At 40.0% G+C, this 19,529-nt stretch overlaps 1 protein-coding gene, 1 non-coding gene and 1 pseudogene across 6 annotated transcripts in view; all 3 read left to right on the forward strand.

Moving 5' to 3' along the window:
• MAPK6 (mitogen-activated protein kinase 6) overlaps positions 1-17,585 on the forward strand; it is a 45,785-nt gene extending 28,200 nt beyond the window's left edge. For 4 of the 5 annotated variants that reach the window (XM_053594056.1, XM_053594058.1, XM_053594057.1 and 1 more), the window contains 4 exons: positions 2,611-2,755; positions 6,603-6,767; positions 13,248-13,449; positions 15,239-17,585. In XM_053594056.1, the coding sequence (XP_053450031.1) occupies positions 2,611-2,755; positions 6,603-6,767; positions 13,248-13,449; positions 15,239-16,340 (1,614 nt within the window). In that variant the 3' untranslated portion in view covers positions 16,341-17,585. Of the gene's footprint in view, positions 1-2,610; positions 2,761-6,602; positions 6,768-13,247; positions 13,450-15,238 lie in introns of those variants that run through there. The other variant, XM_053594059.1, reaches the window with a different exon arrangement.
• Positions 2,286-2,449, forward strand: LOC128589563 (U1 spliceosomal RNA). The gene has a single exon (XR_008381105.1). It is a non-coding gene; the product is annotated as a U1 spliceosomal RNA (small nuclear RNA).
• On the forward strand, positions 8,047-9,172 carry LOC128587717 (40S ribosomal protein SA-like; annotated as a pseudogene).
• Positions 17,586-19,529: the final 1,944 nt, after the last annotated feature.

Raw genomic sequence — 19,529 nt, forward strand, 5'->3', positions numbered from 1 at the left:
TCATTGTTGTTTGGTGGGCCCGGGCTGGATTCGAACCCGCCAGCTCAGGTGTATGTGGCTGGCGCCTTAGCTGCTTGAGCCACGGGTGCTGAGCCGAGTCTGTTCCATTCTTTGTTTAACAAAGTTTTGCTTTGATGAACAAACATAGTTTGAAATCTAAATTCACATAAATAATTGACAGTAAGTGTAGCCAAAAGGATTCATAGCAACTTGATTTCATACAAGAATTTAATAACATTTTCCAATCTGAACCCTGGTCCCTTAGTTTTGAATGAAATATTATATGGGAACTTGATGTTTAAAAATTGAAAATTGGGGGTGGCGCCTGTGGCTCAAGGAGTAGGGCGCCCGTCCCATATGCCAGAGGTGGCGGGTTCAAACCCAGCCCTGGCCAAAAACCACAAAATAAATAAATAAATAAATAAATAAAATAAATATCTTTAAAAATTGAAAATTGGATCTGCTGTCTTTGTAAAGAACCCCTGAGACCCCTGCATCCTTATTATCCATAGTATGTGTCTAAAACAAACAAATCTTCATTCATACATAATCATCTCATATTCAGGATATTTTTGCTTAATTAAAAAAATTTGAGGTAGAGTCTTGCTTTGTTGTCCCAGCTAAAGTGCAGTGGTGTCATCATTGTTCACTGTAACCTCAGTACTCCTGGGCTCAAGTGATCCTTCTGCCTCAGCCTCCTGAGTAGCTGGGACTATAGGCATGTACCTCAATTCCTGGTTAATTTTTCTGTTTTTAATAGAGACAGGGTCTCACTCTTACTCAGGCTGGTCTTGAACTTCTCACCTCAAGTGCTGTTCCTACCTTGGTCCCCCAAGGTGCTAGGAGCCATTAGGTTGGCCTTAAAATTTTTTTTTTTTTTTTTTTGTAGAGACAGAGTCTCACTTTATGGCCCTCGGTAGAGTGCCGTGGCATCACACAGCTCACAGCAACCTCCAACTCTTGGGTTTAAGCGATTCTCCTGCCTCAGCCTCCCGAGTAGCTGGGACTACAGGCGCCCGCCACAACGCCCAGCTATTTTTTGGTTGCAGTTCAGCCGGGGCCGGGTTTGAACCCGCCACCCTCAGTATATGGGGCCTGCGCCCTACCGACTGAGCCACAGGTGCCGCGGCCTTAACATTATTAACATAGAAAATAGGTACTATACTGAAATGGATGGCCACTTCTTTTTTACGGGTAACAGTGAAGTATTATGGATAGAACAATAAACTAAGAATTACACTGTCTAAAATTGACTTCCATTTCTACATCAAATTTCTTAGTATTGTTCACTGGATGAAATAAGGTTATATATACATGTGTAGATATACGCTAAATACCATAGTTGACCTAATTTTCATAGACCAGACATGCACCACGTGTATGTGTTTGTGTAGTAAGCCTACTTCTGTATGCTGACCTTCTCCATTTGTTTACCAGTTTTTGATAGTCCCTTGATTGTTCAACTTACAGAAGTTCTATATGTATATGTTTTCATCAAATGCTTTGTAAATGTGAAGTGGTAGAATAGATTGATTATGAATGGGGTGTATAATAGAGCTAGGTCCCTTGGGTTGTCAGTAAAGAGGTTGGCACTGGTTTCTTTCTTTTTTTCAATTTTTTTTTCTTTTTGAAGTTTTTGGCCAGGGCTAAACCTGCCACCTCCGGCATATGGGTTTGGTGCCCCACTCCTTTGAGCCACAGGTGCCGCGTGGCACTGGTTTCTAAGTAGCACCACTGATGCTCTTCCCTGCCTTTCTCTCTTTGACTTGAAGCATATCTACTCCTTAATTATCTTAAGACTTAGAGTGAAAAATGACTCATCTTCTGAAAATGTGTGGTCTGTAGTTAACACTATAACTGACTAAAGTTATATAATATAAATTCTTTTTTTTTTTTTTTTTTTTTTTTTTAGAGACAGAGTCTCACTGTCACCCTTGGTAGAGTGCTGTGGCATCACAGTTCACAGCAACCTCCAGCTCTTGAGCTTAGGCGATTCTCTTGCCTCAGCCTTCTGAGTAGCTGGGACTACAGGCACCCACCACAATACCCGGCTATTTTTTGTTTGCCGTTTGACTGGGGCTGGGTTTGAACCCACCACCGTCGGTATATGGGGCTGTTGCCCTACTCACTGAGCCACGGGTGTCGCCCTATATTATAAATTCTTACAGTATATTTTGGTCACTTGCTGTGAACATTGTCTCCAAGATGGCTCATCCCAAGGGAGTTTAATACCATTCAGCCTCAAAAGTATAAGAACCTTGAAGATAGGCTTAGAAATCAACAGTCTCAATACCTGGCAGGGGAGATACTATGCTCGTGAAGGTGGTTTTCCCAGGGCAAAGCTTATCCATTGCATTCCAGAAGTGCTGACCCCTGCGATTTCCTCACATGTGGGAAACTCGATTGCATAATGTGTGGTGCGGGGGGGGGGGGACTGCATTTGTGCTTAAAAAAAGAAAAGAAAGAAAAAGAAACCAACAGTCTCTTTTAGCATTTAACAGTTGCTGTTTTTTTTTTTTAGTTTTTTATGATTAAGAATTCTTTAATGAATCAAGTTTTATGTACTGTTCTTTAGTGAAAGTAAAAACAATTTGTTTTTTATTATTTTAGGGTCATCTTTCTGAAGGATTGGTTACTAAATGGTACAGATCTCCACGTCTTTTACTTTCTCCTAATAATTATACTAAAGCCATTGACATGTGGGCTGCAGGCTGCATCTTTGCTGAAATGCTGACTGGTAAAACCCTTTTTGCAGGTTAGTATTATGTGGAGGAAAAAATTATTCCAAAGAAAAAATTTTGCATACATCTGAAGCAAGAGCTATGTAGTAGCAGTAATATTAAAATGAAAAGATAAAATGCTGCTTTTATTAAAGTAAACTTGATTACAGATTTACTAAATTGGTCACTCTATAAGTAACTTTTTTTATAGATACCGTCTTTTTCTTAAACATAATTTCGTATTTTTTGGTGGATCCATAATACTTGTTGGTAATCTGTGTTAAATGATACTTGAGTTGTATAATTCTATGTCACTTCCTGGTGAAATTTTTTTTAGCTATTGTTGAAAAGCCTATAAATTTTCTTGGTTCCCCATCCCCTATCATTCCTGTTGCTTGAATCTTTATATCCTGATGTCTGATTGCTATGACTTTTCAGGAGTGACCAAACAAGTAATTTTTTTTTTGGTGCCTAAAGAAGTGTGAGACAGAAAACTTTGTCCCAAATGAGAAGAGATTAATAATCCATGAAAAATGTCATGTATCATAAGGCAAAATATGAGTTTATATAAAATTATGTAGTACAGACTGCAGGAGCTGTACACTTAGGCTATATCAGTGATAGCTGGATTGGAAGGCATTAATGGAGTCAAGCTTTTTCACAGTATAAGGTTAGTAAAGAATTTTGATTGGGGCCAGGCGTGGTGGCTCACGCCTATAGTCCCAGCGCTGTGGGAGGCTGAGGCTGGTGGATTGCCTGAGCTCAGAGGTTCGAGACCTGTGTGTAACAGCATGTGAGCCAGAGTAAGACCCCGTCTCTACTAACATCAAGAACACTGCCAGAGGGGCGGCGCCTGTGGCTCAAGGAGTAGGGCGCCGGTCCCATATGCCGGAGGTGGCGGGTTCAAACCCATCCCTGGCCAAAAAAAAAAAAAAACCAGTGTATGGTCCCCCATGATCGCATTAATGTACACAGCTATGATTTAATAAAAAACAACAACAACAAAAAAAAAGAACACTGCCAGAGGAAGACAAAAAAGAGTACTTCAAACAAAGAAGAATGAACAAGGAAGTTGAAATTAAAAATAAAAAAAAAAAAGAATTTTGATTGGGGAAAGAGGAAAATGTTTTATCTATTTAAAGGTATGCCATATAAATAAAGGCATAAGCCTGATACATTCCTGAGGACAGTTGATGAAAGCAAGACATCAAACAAATAATAAAGATACTTATGGCTAACTGAGATGGGGCCAGAAATACATAGAAAGTCTCTTAGAAAGCAAGCAGGGGACTTTCCATTTATAAGACTAGGAAATAGTAGGGTATGGCAGATTTTTTTAGTTGGGGAAGTGATTTGATTGTGATTTAGGTCGTCTTGCAGTTTTTTTTTTTAAGACAGAGTCTTACTGTGTCACCCTCAGTAGAGTGCTGTGGCATTACAGTTCACAGCAACCTGTAACTCTTGGACTCAAGGGAGACTCTTGCCTCAGCCTCCCAAGTAGCTGAAAGTACAGGCGCCCATTCCAACGCCTGGCTGTTTTGTTGTTGTAGTTGTCATTGTTGTTCAGCAGGCCTAGGCCAGGTTTGAACCTGCCAGCCCCAGTGTATGTGGCCAGCGCCCTAACCACAGAGCTATGGGCACCGAGCCTTCTTGCAGTCTTTTGACATTACTTTTTTCCTTCAGAAAAAAGTCCTTCCACCACTCCGAGATTGTGCTACAAGCAGAGGAAAGGAGTGGGGCAGAGTTTGTTTAGCAAAGATAGATTAGGGTTCTGAAGAAAGGACAGTATGCGCAAAAAATGCCCTTGAGTATGTTTTTTAATGCCAGTATTTGTTGCAACATTTATTTATTACCTTAAAAGTTTCTGTGAGTTGAAATTTAGAAGTGACTTAACTACGTGGTTCCAGCTCAGTTTTTTTCAGTCAAGATGTTGGTCAGAGCTGCAGTTACCCAAAGCCTCAACTGAGGCAGGAGGATCCACTTCGAGATAAATTACTTACATGACTTTTACCAAGAGGCCTCAGGTCCTCACCATGTGGGCTCCTCCATGGGATTGTGCCTCAGTGTGTTCACAATATGGCAGCTGGCTTTCTGCAGAAAGGGAGCAAAAGAAAGATCTAAAAGAGAGCAACACCTATTTTTTAGTTGCAAAGGCAAAAATCTTGTCTTGTTTCGCTTTTGTTAGAAGTGGGGTCATTCCATTTGATCTGCAGTACTTAAAAAATAAGCAAGCTCAGGTCCTGTGGGCTTTTCCTTCAAAATATATAAAGACTAACTGCTTGTTGTTAGATTGTTATCTCTTACTAGCCTCTTTCCCCCATCCAGTCAGCCATGATATATCTCCTGGTCTAACGCAGGACCTTCTACCTGGCTTTCCTGCTTCAGTATTTGCTCTCTGTGGGTTGGTAACCACAACAGAGTAGTCCTGCTAAAACATCAGTCAGATCATGTCCTGTCTCTGCTCCAATGACGTAATGGCTTCCCATCAAACCTCAGTATAAAATGAATCCTTTGTGTTCTGGTACCACTCTGACTTCATCTTCTGCTATATGCCCCCAGCTACTCATCATGTTGTTTCTTGGACACCCAAGCCCACTCTCTCCTTTGAGTCTTATCTCATCTTCCTAGAACTCCCTTGTCCCATATGAATGGATGTTTGGGGTATTCCCTCACTTCCATAATTTTCAGCTTCTTGGTAAGGCCTTCCTTGGTCATTCTTCATAAATTAGCGACCCTACTCCTCCCAACAATGCTTACTTTATTTTTCTTTATAGCATTTGTCACCATTAGATGTACTATGTGTTTACAGAATCAGCTTTGTCCATGTTATTATAAGCTCCTTAAAGGCAGGGACTTGGTCAGCTGTATTCCTGCTCATAAGAACTCAAAAAAAAAAAAAAAAAATTGTATGTTGAATGAATTGGTAGAAATTAGGCAAATAGAATTTTTTTTCTTTTTTTTTTTTTCTTTATTGTTGGGGATTCATTGAGGGTACAATAAGCCAGGTTACACTGATTGCAATTGTTAGGTTAAGTCCCTCTTGCAATCATGAGAATTTTTTTTTTTTTTAAACTAATGATTTAGCATAGAATTCCTCCCCTTCTTTTGAGACAGACTCTCACTCTGTTTCCCCAGGCTAGAGTGCAGTGGTCGCCACCTAGCTCCAGCAACCTCAAACTCCTGGGTTCAGGCAGTCCTTCTGTCTCAGCCTCCTTAGTAGCTGGGACTACAGGCACCTGCTACAATGCCTGGCTGATTTTTTTCTGTTTTTAGTAGTGATGGGGTGTCAGCTCTTGGTCAGGCTGGTTTCAAACTCCTGAGCTGAAGCGATCTAGAAGTGCTAGGATTACAAGGATGAGGCACTGTGTCAGGCCCTCTTTTATTTCTTTAAAATGCTAATAGCCTAGAGATGCTAACTGAGGCCTAACATGTAACTATTAAACTTGTTTTATAAATCTAGTCCTATACTCTATTTTGTTGATGATGAAATTAAGTCCTACAGATAGTGAGCATTGTCTCCAAAATTATAGTCAGTTAATTAGTGGAGAGTAGAATCCAGATCTCTTGAATTGCAATTCAATGCTTTTTTCACTACTTTGTGATAACCTTAGGATGAGGCCAAACTTAAAGAGTCAGTTTCCTATGAAAACAAAGCAGCTAAAACTAAATACATCAATGAAATTGAAGTAGATATGCTTAGGTAGACCGTTGATATTCAAAGCAACGAAACTTGCTGATTAATGATTCAGTTGAAACTCTTTTACTCCCACTGGTCATTCTAATATTTAAGTTATTTTATTTTAGTATATTTATTGCCAAATCAGTAAGCATTAAAGAATGTGTTTACATTTGCTGTTATTATTATTATTTTTTTAATTTTAGGTGCACATGAACTTGAACAGATGCAGCTGATTTTAGAATCTATACCTGTTGTTCATGAGGAAGATCGTCAGGAGCTTCTCAGTGTAATTCCAGTTTACATTAGAAATGACATGACTGAGCCACACAAACCTTTAACTCAGCTGCTTCCGGGAATTAGTCGAGAAGGTATGGTGACTCAAGTGACCCTTAATGTATGTAAACAAGCAGGATATATGCAGGAAAGCTTTTGCTTTTTATCCTTAGATGTGTACTTCTCTTCTCAGTAATCTTTAGATGCTTAATGTATACCTGAAACTTCAACTGTTACTTACTAAGTTCTGGCACTTAGACTGGGATCTATTTCTTTGTTCTTCTGACTAATTTTCCAGATTTCAGAAAGCGTACACCTCTCTTGGTTCCACATTTACTCTTCTAGCTTATACCTCTGATTATCTACTGTCGCTAAGCTGGAATGGACTGCTGAGAGCATTATATAAGTATGGGTATGAATGTGATTTAAATGTAAAAGAATATTGGGGTGGGGAAAGCAAAGATCTTTAGGGCAAAGAAGAGGTAGAGGAAAGAGCAATCTCAAGCAAATATAGCGTGTGTGACTGTGTATTAATCATATCAGCAAAACATTATATAAGAGTTTATGGATTGGTGTTAAGAATATTAGATCCTAAAAGTGAGAGATTGTGCAAGCTTGAAAGTAAGAGGAGCTTGGAAAGAATCAAAACTTTAAAGTGATTAATTTCATGTCTCAAAACGGAGTGACATGTCTTTAGGATTTATTTGTATAAATTAGATATAAAAGTCTTTAACTTCTATAGTAGTTATCTGTAATATAACATTTTCTTAAATGTTAATGAAAAATTTTTCTTGAAAATTGACTCATATATGTATCTTTGAGAATTAATAATTATATTGTATTAAGACAAAGTCAGAACTGAATAATTCTCTCAATTAAAAAAGATAGAATAGGGCAGCACCTGTGGCTCAAGGAGTAGGGCACTGGTCCCATATGCCGGAGGTGGCGGGGTTCAAACCCAGCCCTGGCCAAAAACCACAAAAAAACAAACAAACAAACAAAAAAGATAGAATAGTTTCCTAAACATCTTCAACTTCCTTCTAATTATGTATCCATTATATTTATCACCTACTTCCATCATTGTATGGTTCAAGTCTGTGTATACCAAAGGGTGTTTTTTTTTGTTTGTTTGTTTTATTGTTAAAGGGTTGTTTTTTTTTTTTGAGATAGTCTTCATTCTCTAGCCCTGGATTGAGTACTGTGGCATCATGATAGCTCACAGCAACCTCAGACTCTTGGGCTTGAATAATCCTCTTGCTTCAGCTTCCCGATTAGCTGGGACTACAGGCGCCCACCACAGTGCCCGGTTAGTTTTTTCTGGTTTTAGTGGAGATGATCTTCCTTCTTCCTCAGGCTGATCTTGAACTCCTGAGCTCAAGCAATCTGCCTGTCTTGGCCTCCCAAAGAGGTAGGATTACCAGTGTGAGCCACTGTGCTAGGTACCAAAGGATTTTAAAGTAGCAAGTATTTTGAAAGTAGACTCTGGCTTTTCGGCGCCGCTCAGGGAGGGCCCATACGGCGTTGTTCTGGATTCCCACCGTAACTTAAAGGGAAATTTCCACAATGTCCAGAGCCTTGATGTCCTGCAAATGAAGGAGGAGGATGTCCTCAAATTCCTTGCAGCAGGAACCCACTTAGGTGGCACCAACCTTGACTTTCAAATGGAACAGTACATCTACAAAAGGAAAAGTGATGGTATCTACATCATAAATCTGAAGAGGACCTGGGAAAAACTTCTGTTGGCAGCTCGGGCCATTGTTGCCATTGAAAACCCTGCCATGTCAGTGTCATATCCTCCAGGACACTGGCCAGCAAGCTGTGCTGGAGTTTGCTGCTGCCCTGGGAGCCACTCCTATTGCTGGCCGCTTCACTCCCTGAACCTTCACTAACCAGATCCAGGCAGCCTTCCGGGAGCCTCGTCTTCTAGTGGTTACTGATCCCAGGGCTGACCACCAACCTCTCACAGAGGCATCTTATGTTAACCTGCCTAGCATTGCTCTGTGTATCACAGACTCTCCTCTGCGTTATGTGGACATCGCCATCCCTTGCAACAACAAGGGAGCTCACTCAGTAGGTTTGATGTAGTGGATGCTGGCCCGGGAAGTTCTCCGCATGCGTGGCACCATCTCTCGTGAACATCCGTGGGAGGTCATGCCAGATCTCTATTTCTACAGAGATCCTGAAGAGATTGAAAAGGAAGAGCAGGCTGCTGCTGAGAAAGCTGTGACCAAGGAGGAATTTCAGGGTGAATGGACTGCTCCAACTCCTGAGTTTACTGCTACGCAACCAGAGGTTGCAGACTGGTCAGAAGGCGTGCAAGTGCCCTCTGTGCCTATTCAGCAGTTCCCCACTAAAGACTGGAGTGCCCAGCCTGCCACTGAAGACTGGTCTGCAGCTCCCACTGCTCAGGCTACTGAATGGGTAGGAACAACCACTGAGTGGTCTTAAGCTGTTCTTCCACAAGCTCTTAAACAAGATGGAAATAAAGGAGGAAAATAAACATCAGTTTAAAAAAAAAAAAAGAAAGAAAATAGGCTCTGAATGGCAAAATCATGATGGTGCTTTTTTCCCTTTAGCTATCCTTATAAATCCTACAAATGCCTAAATGAAAAGGAAGCCACTGCATTTAATTTCAGCAGATTTCTTTTTTAGTAGTTCCACATTCTTAACTAGTCTTTGAGTCTGTTTTCACAATTGCATTCCATTGCTAGCTCTCTTGCTCCTAACCTGGAGTTGCTGTCATGAACAGGGATGTCATAAGTGAACAGCAGCCATATAACATTTGACTACGCCTCAGAGTCATTCATTCGTGGGAATGATTTTAAAATGGAGACTATTAAATCAGAATTGGGGCCAAGTGCAGTGGCTTATGCCTGTAATCCTGGCATTTCCTTGAGCTCTGTTCAAGGCCAGCCTGAGCAAGAGTAAGAGACCTTTTCTCTACTGAAAATAGAAAAATGTGGCAGGTGTCTGTAGTCCCAGCAATTTGGGAGGCTGAGACAGGAGGATCGCTGGAACCTGGGAGTTTGAGGTTGCAATGAGCTAGGCAACATTGCAGCATTCTAACCTGGGGTGACAGAGTGAAACTCTGCCTTAGCAACAACAACAAAAAGAATTGGCAGGTGGAGTGAGGAACAGGAAAACCCTCTATACAGGTGTGACTGCTCAGCCAGGTTGGGCGTGCTCGTAGATAACCTGTAATCTGGTTCTACTTCATTGTCATTGTCACTCTTGAGGTGTCTTAACCAAAAGCGGACACTGTTGTTGAAGCATTTTTTTAATCTTGCTAAAAAATGCTATTGAATCTTCCCTTTCCCTGTACTCATTAGGGTGGAGAACCATGTGTTACCCAGTTTTAAACCAAGCTGAACTTTGGCCAATGGGTGGGATTTATCCGTGTCTCTGGTTTCATTAAATTAACCATTGAGCAAAGATCATTGGTGTTCATGTGTAGAGCTGTGCTCACATAGAGTACAAAACAGTGTAGGTCAGGTTCCTAAGACTAAAGATTAATGCTCTACACCAGTTTCTTCATACAGTGGGGTTTTGTTTTTGTGCAAAGCACATTCTGAGGCAGTGGCGACTTGCAACTTGGTTAAAAATAATCCTTTTTGCTTTTTTCCTCTAAAGATCATAAACACAATGGAAGAGAACATGTATCAAGTACGCATGAATGAATGCTACTAGGACCCTCCTCTGGTTAATGTCTTTTTTTTTTTTTTGTGGAGACAGTCTCACTTTATGGCCCTCGGTAGAGTGCCGTGGCATCAGACAGCTCACAGCAACCTCCAGCTCCTGGGCTTAAGCGATTCTCTTGCCTCAGCTTCCCGAGTAGCTGGGACTACAGGCGCCCGCCACAACGCCTGGCTATTTTTTGGTTGCAGTTCAGCCGGGGCCGGGTTTGAACCTGCCACCCTCGGTATATGGGGCCGGCGCCTTACCGACTAAGCCACAGGCGCCACCCTGGTTAATGTCTTTAAGAGAATAACTTTCATTTTCCTCTATACTTACTCTCATTCACACTTTCTATGTATCTCCCTCCCATGTATTTCTTAGCATGCTTCAGCACTGTTGTGGCAAATAGACCAGTTTCCTTTAGAGCAGTGCTGTCTGGTAGAACTTTCTACAGTGATGAAAATGTTCTATATATGGGGCGGCGCCTGTGGCTCAGTGGGTAAGGCGCCGGCCCCATATACCGAGGGTGGCGGGTTCAAACCCAGCCCCGGCTGAACTGTAAACCAAAAAATAGCTGGACGTTGTGGCGGGTGCCTATAGTCCCAGCTACTCGGGAGGCTGAGGCAAGAGAATCTCTTCAGCCCAGGAGTTGGAGGTTGCTGTGAGCTGTGTGATGCCACGGCACTCTACCGAGGGCAGTAAAGTGAGACTCTGTCTCTACAAAAAAAAAGAAAGAAAGAAAATGTTCTATATATGAATACAGTTGAGAGCTCAGCCTGCCTAGTTTCTTTGTTACGTCTTTCTGCCTGCAGTTCCCAGATGCTAGGAAGTGACTTTAGAATAGATTTTCCCTGTGTAGTTGGATGTGTATCTCCTTTCCCTGTCAGAGTGTGATTGTATTGGGTTAACCACCCGGACTCTTTGCCTTGTTTCTCTGCCTTGAGACATATGGCCCCTGGGCTAGTTAAGATGAAGTCTTTTTCAGGAGAACCAGGAATAGCTTGATGTTCTGTGAAATGACTTCCTAGATTAGAGTGGAAAAAATATGGGGGAACATGAGAAGGAATCTTGGCCATTAAGGCATGAGTAGCAGTGAGCTTTAGGTTTCTTTTCTTTAGTCTTTATTGGACTGATACGAAAGTTGAGTGAAGTAGTATGTGTTAAAGCATTTTGTAAAATATGAATGGCTGTAAAAATATCAGCTATTTATATTAATGAGAGATTAGGAATTAAGAATAGGGTCCTTTCCAGAGTACAGATTAATTTTAGAGAGAAGAATTGTCTGCAAAGCTCTTTTAAACAGAAGGAAAGGATAAGAGGATGGGTGAAAATGTAGGTATTGGTAAATGCACAGTGGGTTTATCTGTTGAGAATGATAGAGAAGATTGAGAACATAGAGATGGCTGGGGAACAGAAAGTAGATGGTAGTGGGCATCTAGAGTTGAAGATTGACATCCATCGTAAGGCATGGAAGTGTGTGAGTGGTGTTGGGGCACCTTTCAGACTGGGTGAGGAGCTTAGGTAGGTCTAATAGGCTAATTAACAGGAATAGCTGGGTGTGTAGTTAGCCCCAGAACGCTGAGATGGTCAAGTGCAATGTGTGAACTATGCTGGCGTGTAATTGATGTGAAGCAGACATCAATAGTCCAACAGCTAGTCAGTGAAGGAAGAGGAGGGGAAAGGGCTTTTATTACACACCAGACACTGTGTTTTAGTTTTTACACTTAAGAGATATCTGTATGTCCATTTTACACATGAAGAAACTGGTGTAAGTTTTAGTAGCCTGTGTAGCAGTCCACAACTAATAATTCAGTTAAGCTAGTGAGTTACAGGGCTGGGATTAAGACTTCTGTATAGGCCAGATATGGTGGCTCCTCTGTGTAATCCTGGCAGTTTGGGAAGCTGAGGCTGTAGGACCACTTGAGACCAGGAGTTCCAAGCCAGCAACACAGCAAGACCCCCATCTCTCCAAAAAAAAAGACAAATTAGCCAGGTGTATGAGCCTGTAGACCCAGCTGCTGAGGAGTCTGAGGGAGGATTATCCCTCGAACCCAGGAGTTTGAGGTTGCTGTGAACTACTATTATACCCCTGCACTCTAGCCTTGAGTGACACAGTGAGACCCTATCTCAAAAAGCCATACACACACACACACACATATATATATACAGGTTGTCTGTAAAGTTGTGCAGTTTAAAATAGTTTTAGATATGTATTTTATATATATACACAAATATGCACACATACACACATATGTGGTTGAGCCATGTGAAATTGCTGTTATTAGATTGTTTTAAGACAAACAGTTTTGGTGGCACCTATGGTTCAGTGGGTAGGGCGCTGGCCCCATATACCAAGAGTGATGGGTTCGAACCCAGCCCCACCAAACTACAACCAAAAATAGCCGGGTGTTGTGGCGGGCTCCTGTAATCCCAGCTACTTGGGAGGCTGAGGCAAGAGAATCGCCTAAGCCCAGGAGTTAGAGGTTGCTGTGAGCTGTGATGCCATGGCACTCTACCAAGGGCAATAAAGTAAGACTCTGTCTCTAAGAAGGAAAAAGCAAAAGCAAAAAAAAAACCAGCAGTTTCATACAGTTTATCTTAATATATTACTTTTCTTTATAACTTGTCATAATAATGAGATTGGGGTACATTTCAAGTATTAACTGTTAACTGAAGAAATTCTTTTTCTTTTTAATCTATAAATAAGGTCAGTTAATTTCCAGCAAAACTTAAAATTAACTTACCTTTTAATTATATAGTCTTTATTTTTCCCTCTGTGAGTTGGTAGACCTTTTGTGTAATATGAAGTGGTAAGGCAATCAGTCGGCTCACCAGTAAAGTAGTAAGACCAACATTTTCAGTTTCTCTTCTCTCAACAACTTCCACTCTTCATTCTGCAGCACTGGATTTCCTGGAACAAATTTTGACATTTAGCCCCATGGATCGGTTGACGGCAGAAGAAGCGCTCTCCCATCCTTACATGAGCATATATTCTTTTCCAATGGATGAACCAATTTCCAGTCATCCTTTCCATATTGAAGATGAAGTTGATGATATTTTGCTTATGGATGAAACGCATAGTCACATTTATAACTGGGAAAGGTAAACTGATCCTAAATTAGAAAAATAACAGTTAATCAGTGTAACCTGGCTTATTGTACCCTCAATGAATCCCCAACAATAAAAAAAAAAAAAAAGAAAAATAACAGTTATTGAATTTTCAGAGACCCATAATGCTATGAGTTTTATTTTTAAATTATATATAAGACAAGGCAGAAGTCTCATATTTAGTAATGTTTCTTCGGGTTCCTGCTAAATTTATTAAATATTTAAATTACATAAAGTCTAAAGATACTGAGTCAGATGCTACTTGAAACATTTTTGAAGTCATTAAAACATATTTAAGATTATAAGATCCTTTAAATGTGAAGGTTAGAAATCTGAATTATTTTAAACTATTTTTTAAGGCTCAGTGCTTGTAACTCAGTGGCTAGGATGCCAGCCACATACACCGGAGTTGGCGGGTTCAAATCCATCCTGGGCCTGCAAACAACGACAACTACAACCAAAAAATAGCCTGGCGTTGTGGTGAGGCAAGAGAATCTCTTAAGCCCAACCAAGAGTTTGAGGTTGCTGTGAGCTATGACACCATAGCACTCTAGCCAGGGCGACACAGTGAGACTCTGTCTTAAAAAACAAACAAACAAAAAAAAACTATTTTTTAAGATGTTAGATGACAAGACTCAATCTTATCCAATAATATAATCTATAGTGTCTCATATTTTTATTGTATCAGTTATGTCTTAGGATGGAAATTATTTTTGATTCATGGTATTTATAATATTTGAATCTATTTTCTTTTCTTTCTTTCTTTTTTTTTTGTGGTTTTTGGCCGGGGCTGGGTTTGAACCCGCCACCTCTGGCATATGGGACCAGCGCCCTACTCCTTGAGCCACAGGCGCTGCCCTTGAATCTATTTTCTTAATGTAAACATTATGGAACATCAAAATATGGGTAACATAATTAAAATGAAAGAATTTCTAAATTTCTGCTTCTAAGTAGGTGGTTTTGATGTGTAGCTGGGTTTGGGAATTTCTAAATTTCTGCTTCTAAGTAGGTGGTTTTGATGTGTAGCTGGGTTTGGGAGCCATTAATGACAATCTTTAAAATGTCATATATTTCTGTATTTAAAAAGAGATAATTGTTAGTGATTAGAGGTATTTGTATGTTTACATATATCAGGCAACCATGTATTTTTTCCTCCACATGTCCATTGCTACCCCCTCTGTAGTTATTTTCACCTGTGATAGAATTAAATTGTAGACATATCAGCCACCCAGATATTAATCAGTTCAGTTTGTGGTGGATGAAAATATGGTAGAAATAAAGAATTGATCTTATTTAAGAATGGAGGACTTGGTTTCTCATGAAATTTTATACTCCCTGGGCAGTTATCAAATACATATTGCGTAAGTTCCAATAGGGCAGGGAAGGCTCATGGCTTACTCTGTTATCCCCTCATAGACCTATCCTAGCACAGTGCTGTCACATAAATGGTTGTCAGTAGTCATTTGAAAATGAAATCATGGGGCGGTTCCTGTAGCTCAGTGGCAGGGCGCCAGCCACATATACTGAGGGTGGCGGGTCCGAACCCGGCCCTGGCCAAAACCTACAATAAAAAAATAGCTGGGCATTGTGGCGGGCGCCTGTAGTCCCAGCTACTCAGGAGGCTGAGGCAAGAGAATCGCGTAAGCCCAAGAGCTGGAGGTTGCTGTGAGCTGTGACGTCGTGGCACTCTACTGAGGGTGACATAGTGAGACTATCTCAAGAAAAAAAAAGAAAAAGTGAAATCATATGCATGAAGTAACACTAATGTGTTAATTTTTTTTAGGTACCATGATTGTCAGTTTTCAGAGCATGACTGGCCTATACATAACAACTTTGACATTGATGAAGTTCAGCTTGACCCAAGAGCTCTGTCTGATGTCACTGATGAAGAAGAAGTACAAGTTGATCCTCGAAAATACTTGGATGGAGATCGGGAAAAGTATCTAGAGGATCCTGCTTTCGATACCAATTACTCTACTGAGCCTTGCTGGCAGTACCCAGATCATCACGAAAACAAATATTGTGATCTGGAATGTAGCCATACTTGTAACTACAAAACGAGGTCATCATCATATTTAGATAACTTAGTTTGGAGAGAGAGCGAAGTTAACCATTACTATGAACCCAAGCTTATTATAGATCTTTCCAATTGGAAAGAACAAAGTAAAGAAAAATCTGATAAGAAAGGCAAGTCAAAATGTGAAAGAAATGGATTGGTTAAAGCCCAGATAGCTCTGGAGGAAGCATCACAGCACCTGGCTGAGAAAGAAAGGGAAAAGAATCAGGGATTTGATTTTGATTCCTTTATTGCAGGAACTATTCAGCTTAGTTCACAACACGAGCCTAGCGATGTTGTTGATAAATTAAATGACTTGAATAGCTCAGTGTCCCAACTAGAATTGAAAAGTTTGATATCAAAATCTGTAAGCCAAGAAAAACAGGAAAAAGGAATGGCAAATCTAGCTCAGTTAGAAGCGTTATACCAATCTTCTTGGGATAGCCAGTTTGTGAGTGGTGGGGAGGACTGTTTTCTCATAAATCAGTTTTGTTGTGAAGTAAGGAAGGATGAACAAGTTGAGAAGGAAAATACTTACACTAGTTACTTGGACAAGTTTTTTAGCAGGAAAGAAGATACTGAAATGCTAGAAACTGAGCCAGTAGAAGATGGTAAGCTTGGGGAGAGAGGAAATGAGGAAGGATTTCTAAACAACAGTGGGGAGTTCCTCTTTAACAAACAGCTTGAATCCATAGGCATCCCACAGTTCCACAGTCCAGTTGGGTCACCACTGAAGTCCATACAGGCCACATTAACACCTTCTGCCATGAAATCGTCCCCTCAAATTCCTCATAAAACATACAGCAGCATTCTGAAACATCTGAACTAAAACACTCAGCAGACATTTCTCTTTGTATTCTTCATGAAATGTGTCGTCTTTTTTTATTACTCGTGTTTAAAGTCATTTTTTACTTGAATCAGATGGTGTCATTTAGTAAGAATTTTATTAGTTCTCAGTTTTTAAAATCCAGACCTTTTTTTCTACATGTGAGATAGTTTTCATTTTAACTGGCATGTCGTTTGCACACAAAAATAAAGACTAGAACAAAATAATGCAATGCAGGAGGAGACAAAAGAAACGCACTAAGACAAGTAAACACACACTCTCTCATAGAACAATGATCTGTTTTACAGGACACAAATCTTGCCTTGAAATTTACACAGTGAGACTGTACATGGTGGCATGAAAATATCTATTTTTTTCCTAAAACATTTTTCATTCATGAGTATTTTCAAGTTTTTCATACTGTACACATTTCTTAAAACACATGATACCAGCAGCAACTGAAAATGAATGCCGAATTTGGTACACATGTGTTATCTACCTCAAGGTAACAAGAGTATGTGGCAGAGCATATACCACCCATAGTGCTTCACAATATGCACTTCTGTGTAGCCAGCGTTTATTGTAGTAAACTATTCTTAATAAGATTCCTTCACCATTTATAAATGTTCTGCTATGCATCCTTTATAGTGAAGTGTTAATACATCGCATCTTATTTATTTTAGCAAATCAGTATATTTTCTGTATTTAAAAGTTAACTTAGTTTTTAAAATTTATTTGCAAATATACTTTTCCCATTTGGCACTATGGTTTGTTGCCTACCTAGCTGAATATGTAAAGTCAGCTTATCCTAAGGCTGTCCACGTACTTAATTTACATAAGTGTTCATTTTAAGTGCTCACTGTGTATAGGAATTTGTATTTTGGAGGTGCTTGATCTATCTACAAAGAAAAATTAGGAATTACTTTATTATAAAATGCTCCTAGAAGTCTTAATTGTGTTTATTTTTAAAAAACTGTTAGACTTGTGTGCATGGAAGTAATTAAGGTACATCATTATTGTAGTTTAAAAGTTGTACATGGTAAGACCTTCTGTTTTTACTGTATGTTTTTACTGAACGATCTATTCCCCACCCCAAGGCAAGCATGAATAAAATTAGGTTAAATGTGTAGCATGTGGCATCACAGTCTCTTAGAATTTGTTTCATCTATTTTATTTTATTGACTATGTCTGTATCTTTGGTTTATCCTGTTTGAAGAAAAAGACCCAATAAAACATGGCCAGCAAAAATGTCTTCTGTTTCACTCTTTGGGGGATGAAAATTATCTGCTAGAATCAGAGTTACTTCTTGAATCTTTAGTTCCACTTTTTGGTCTTTTAAACTAACAGGGTATAGCCCTAATTCAAAGATGCTGAAAAGAAAAACTTTGTCTCCACACAAAAATCTTTTGACATAAACCATCACACATTAAAATGGAATGTTTTATATATTTAAAAGCAATTACATAAAATGTGTGTGAAAGCTTTGAACTATAATGTATCATTTGCTCCATAATACACCTTTCGTTTGCTTAAGAACTTATCCTATTCACCTATATAAATATAAAACCATTCTTTAACCTCACTTTCCTGTTCTTTCATCCTGATTTTGTACAACATACAGTATGTTGATATCAGGGTTGCTTCTACCTTCCTGATGACTGATTTCACAGTCATCCAGATGATGGTCATCTGTCATCTGGATTCACAAAGTTTTTAAAAAATGGAAATATTTTCTGGATGAATACTCGTGTTATGAATTTATACATAAATAAGGATTTGAATATATACTCGTTAACCTTAAAAAGGCAAGCTCTGAAGTTTAGTCATGAGAGAATTTGTGGAGAGAAGATATGGAAAAATAACAAAGGAGAGATTGGAAAAAGTGAGACTGGTGGTCAGAGCTGGGCAGGGTGCTGAATGCTGAGGCTTTTGAGTACTGCCCGAGTGAAGCTCTGATACTACCCTTCTTGCTGATCTAAACTCCTTCTGAGAATCGTAGTTCCTTTTAATCTAAAATGCTGCCACACCTGAGGGAGGCCTAGAACTTGTTTTCTTACTAGGAAAGTTGCTCCTGGACTGAATCTATATTCGTTACTGTCACTGGCAATTTTGTGGCTATATACACAATGGTCTGATGACTGTTGACTATTTTAGGTCATCTTTATTGACTTTTTAAAGCCATCAAAGGAAGAAGACAGAAGATAAGTAACTTTGAAACTGTTTACATATAGGCCTACTCCAGGGGAACCCAGGCTGGATATTAACTTGCTAAGTCAGTTTCCAACTCAAACTATTTGTGCCATTTAATTTTGTTTTTTTCCCCTGCCTCCTGCAATTACAATGTTTTCTTTATAGGGTAATAAAGATAATGTACTTTTTATTTTATTTTATTTTTTTATTTTATTTTTTTTTGTAGAGACAGAGTTTCACTTTATGGCCCTCTGTAGAGTGCCATGGCATCATACAGCTCACAGCAACCTCCAACTCCTGGGTTTAAGCGATTCTCTTGCCTCAGGCGCCTGCCACAACGCCCGGCTATTTTTTTTTTTTTTTTTTTTGGTTGCAGTTCAGCCGGGGCCGGGTTTGAACCCGCCACCCTCGGTATATGGGGCCGATGCCTTACCGACTGAGCCACAGGCACCGCCCGATAATGTACTTTTTAAAGAAATGTTAATGTTTAGGGTTCTAGGAAGGTGACTTGAGATTGGAAAGAGTTACAAGTCTTTTTAGGGGGAAAGGGAATTAGCTCTTTTTATTGGCAGTAAGCTGCCAACATGAATATGCATCCAGTTGGGCCAGGGTGGGAGGCTTATGCCTGTAATCCTAGCACTGTGGGAGGCCAAGGCAGGTGGATTGCTTGAGCTCAGGAGTTCAAGACCAGCCTGCCCAAGAGTGAGACCCCATCTCTAAAAATAGCTAGATGTTGTGATGGTTGCCTATAATGCCAGCTACTTGGGAGGCTGAGGCAAGAGGATCTCTTAAGCCCAAGACTGAGGTTATGGTGAGCTTTGACACCATGGCACTCTACCCAGTGCGACAGAGTGAGGCGCTGTCTCAAAAAAAAATTTCTTTTGGCTCACTGCCTGTGGCACAGTGGTTACGGTGCCAGCCACATGCACCGAGGCTGGCGAGTTTGAACCCAGCCCAGGCCAGCTAAACAACAATGACAACTGCAACAAAAAAATAGCCGGG

Source organism: Nycticebus coucang, chromosome 6 (assembly GCF_027406575.1).
Source record: "Nycticebus coucang isolate mNycCou1 chromosome 6, mNycCou1.pri, whole genome shotgun sequence".
Lineage (NCBI taxonomy): Eukaryota > Metazoa > Chordata > Mammalia > Primates > Lorisidae > Nycticebus > Nycticebus coucang.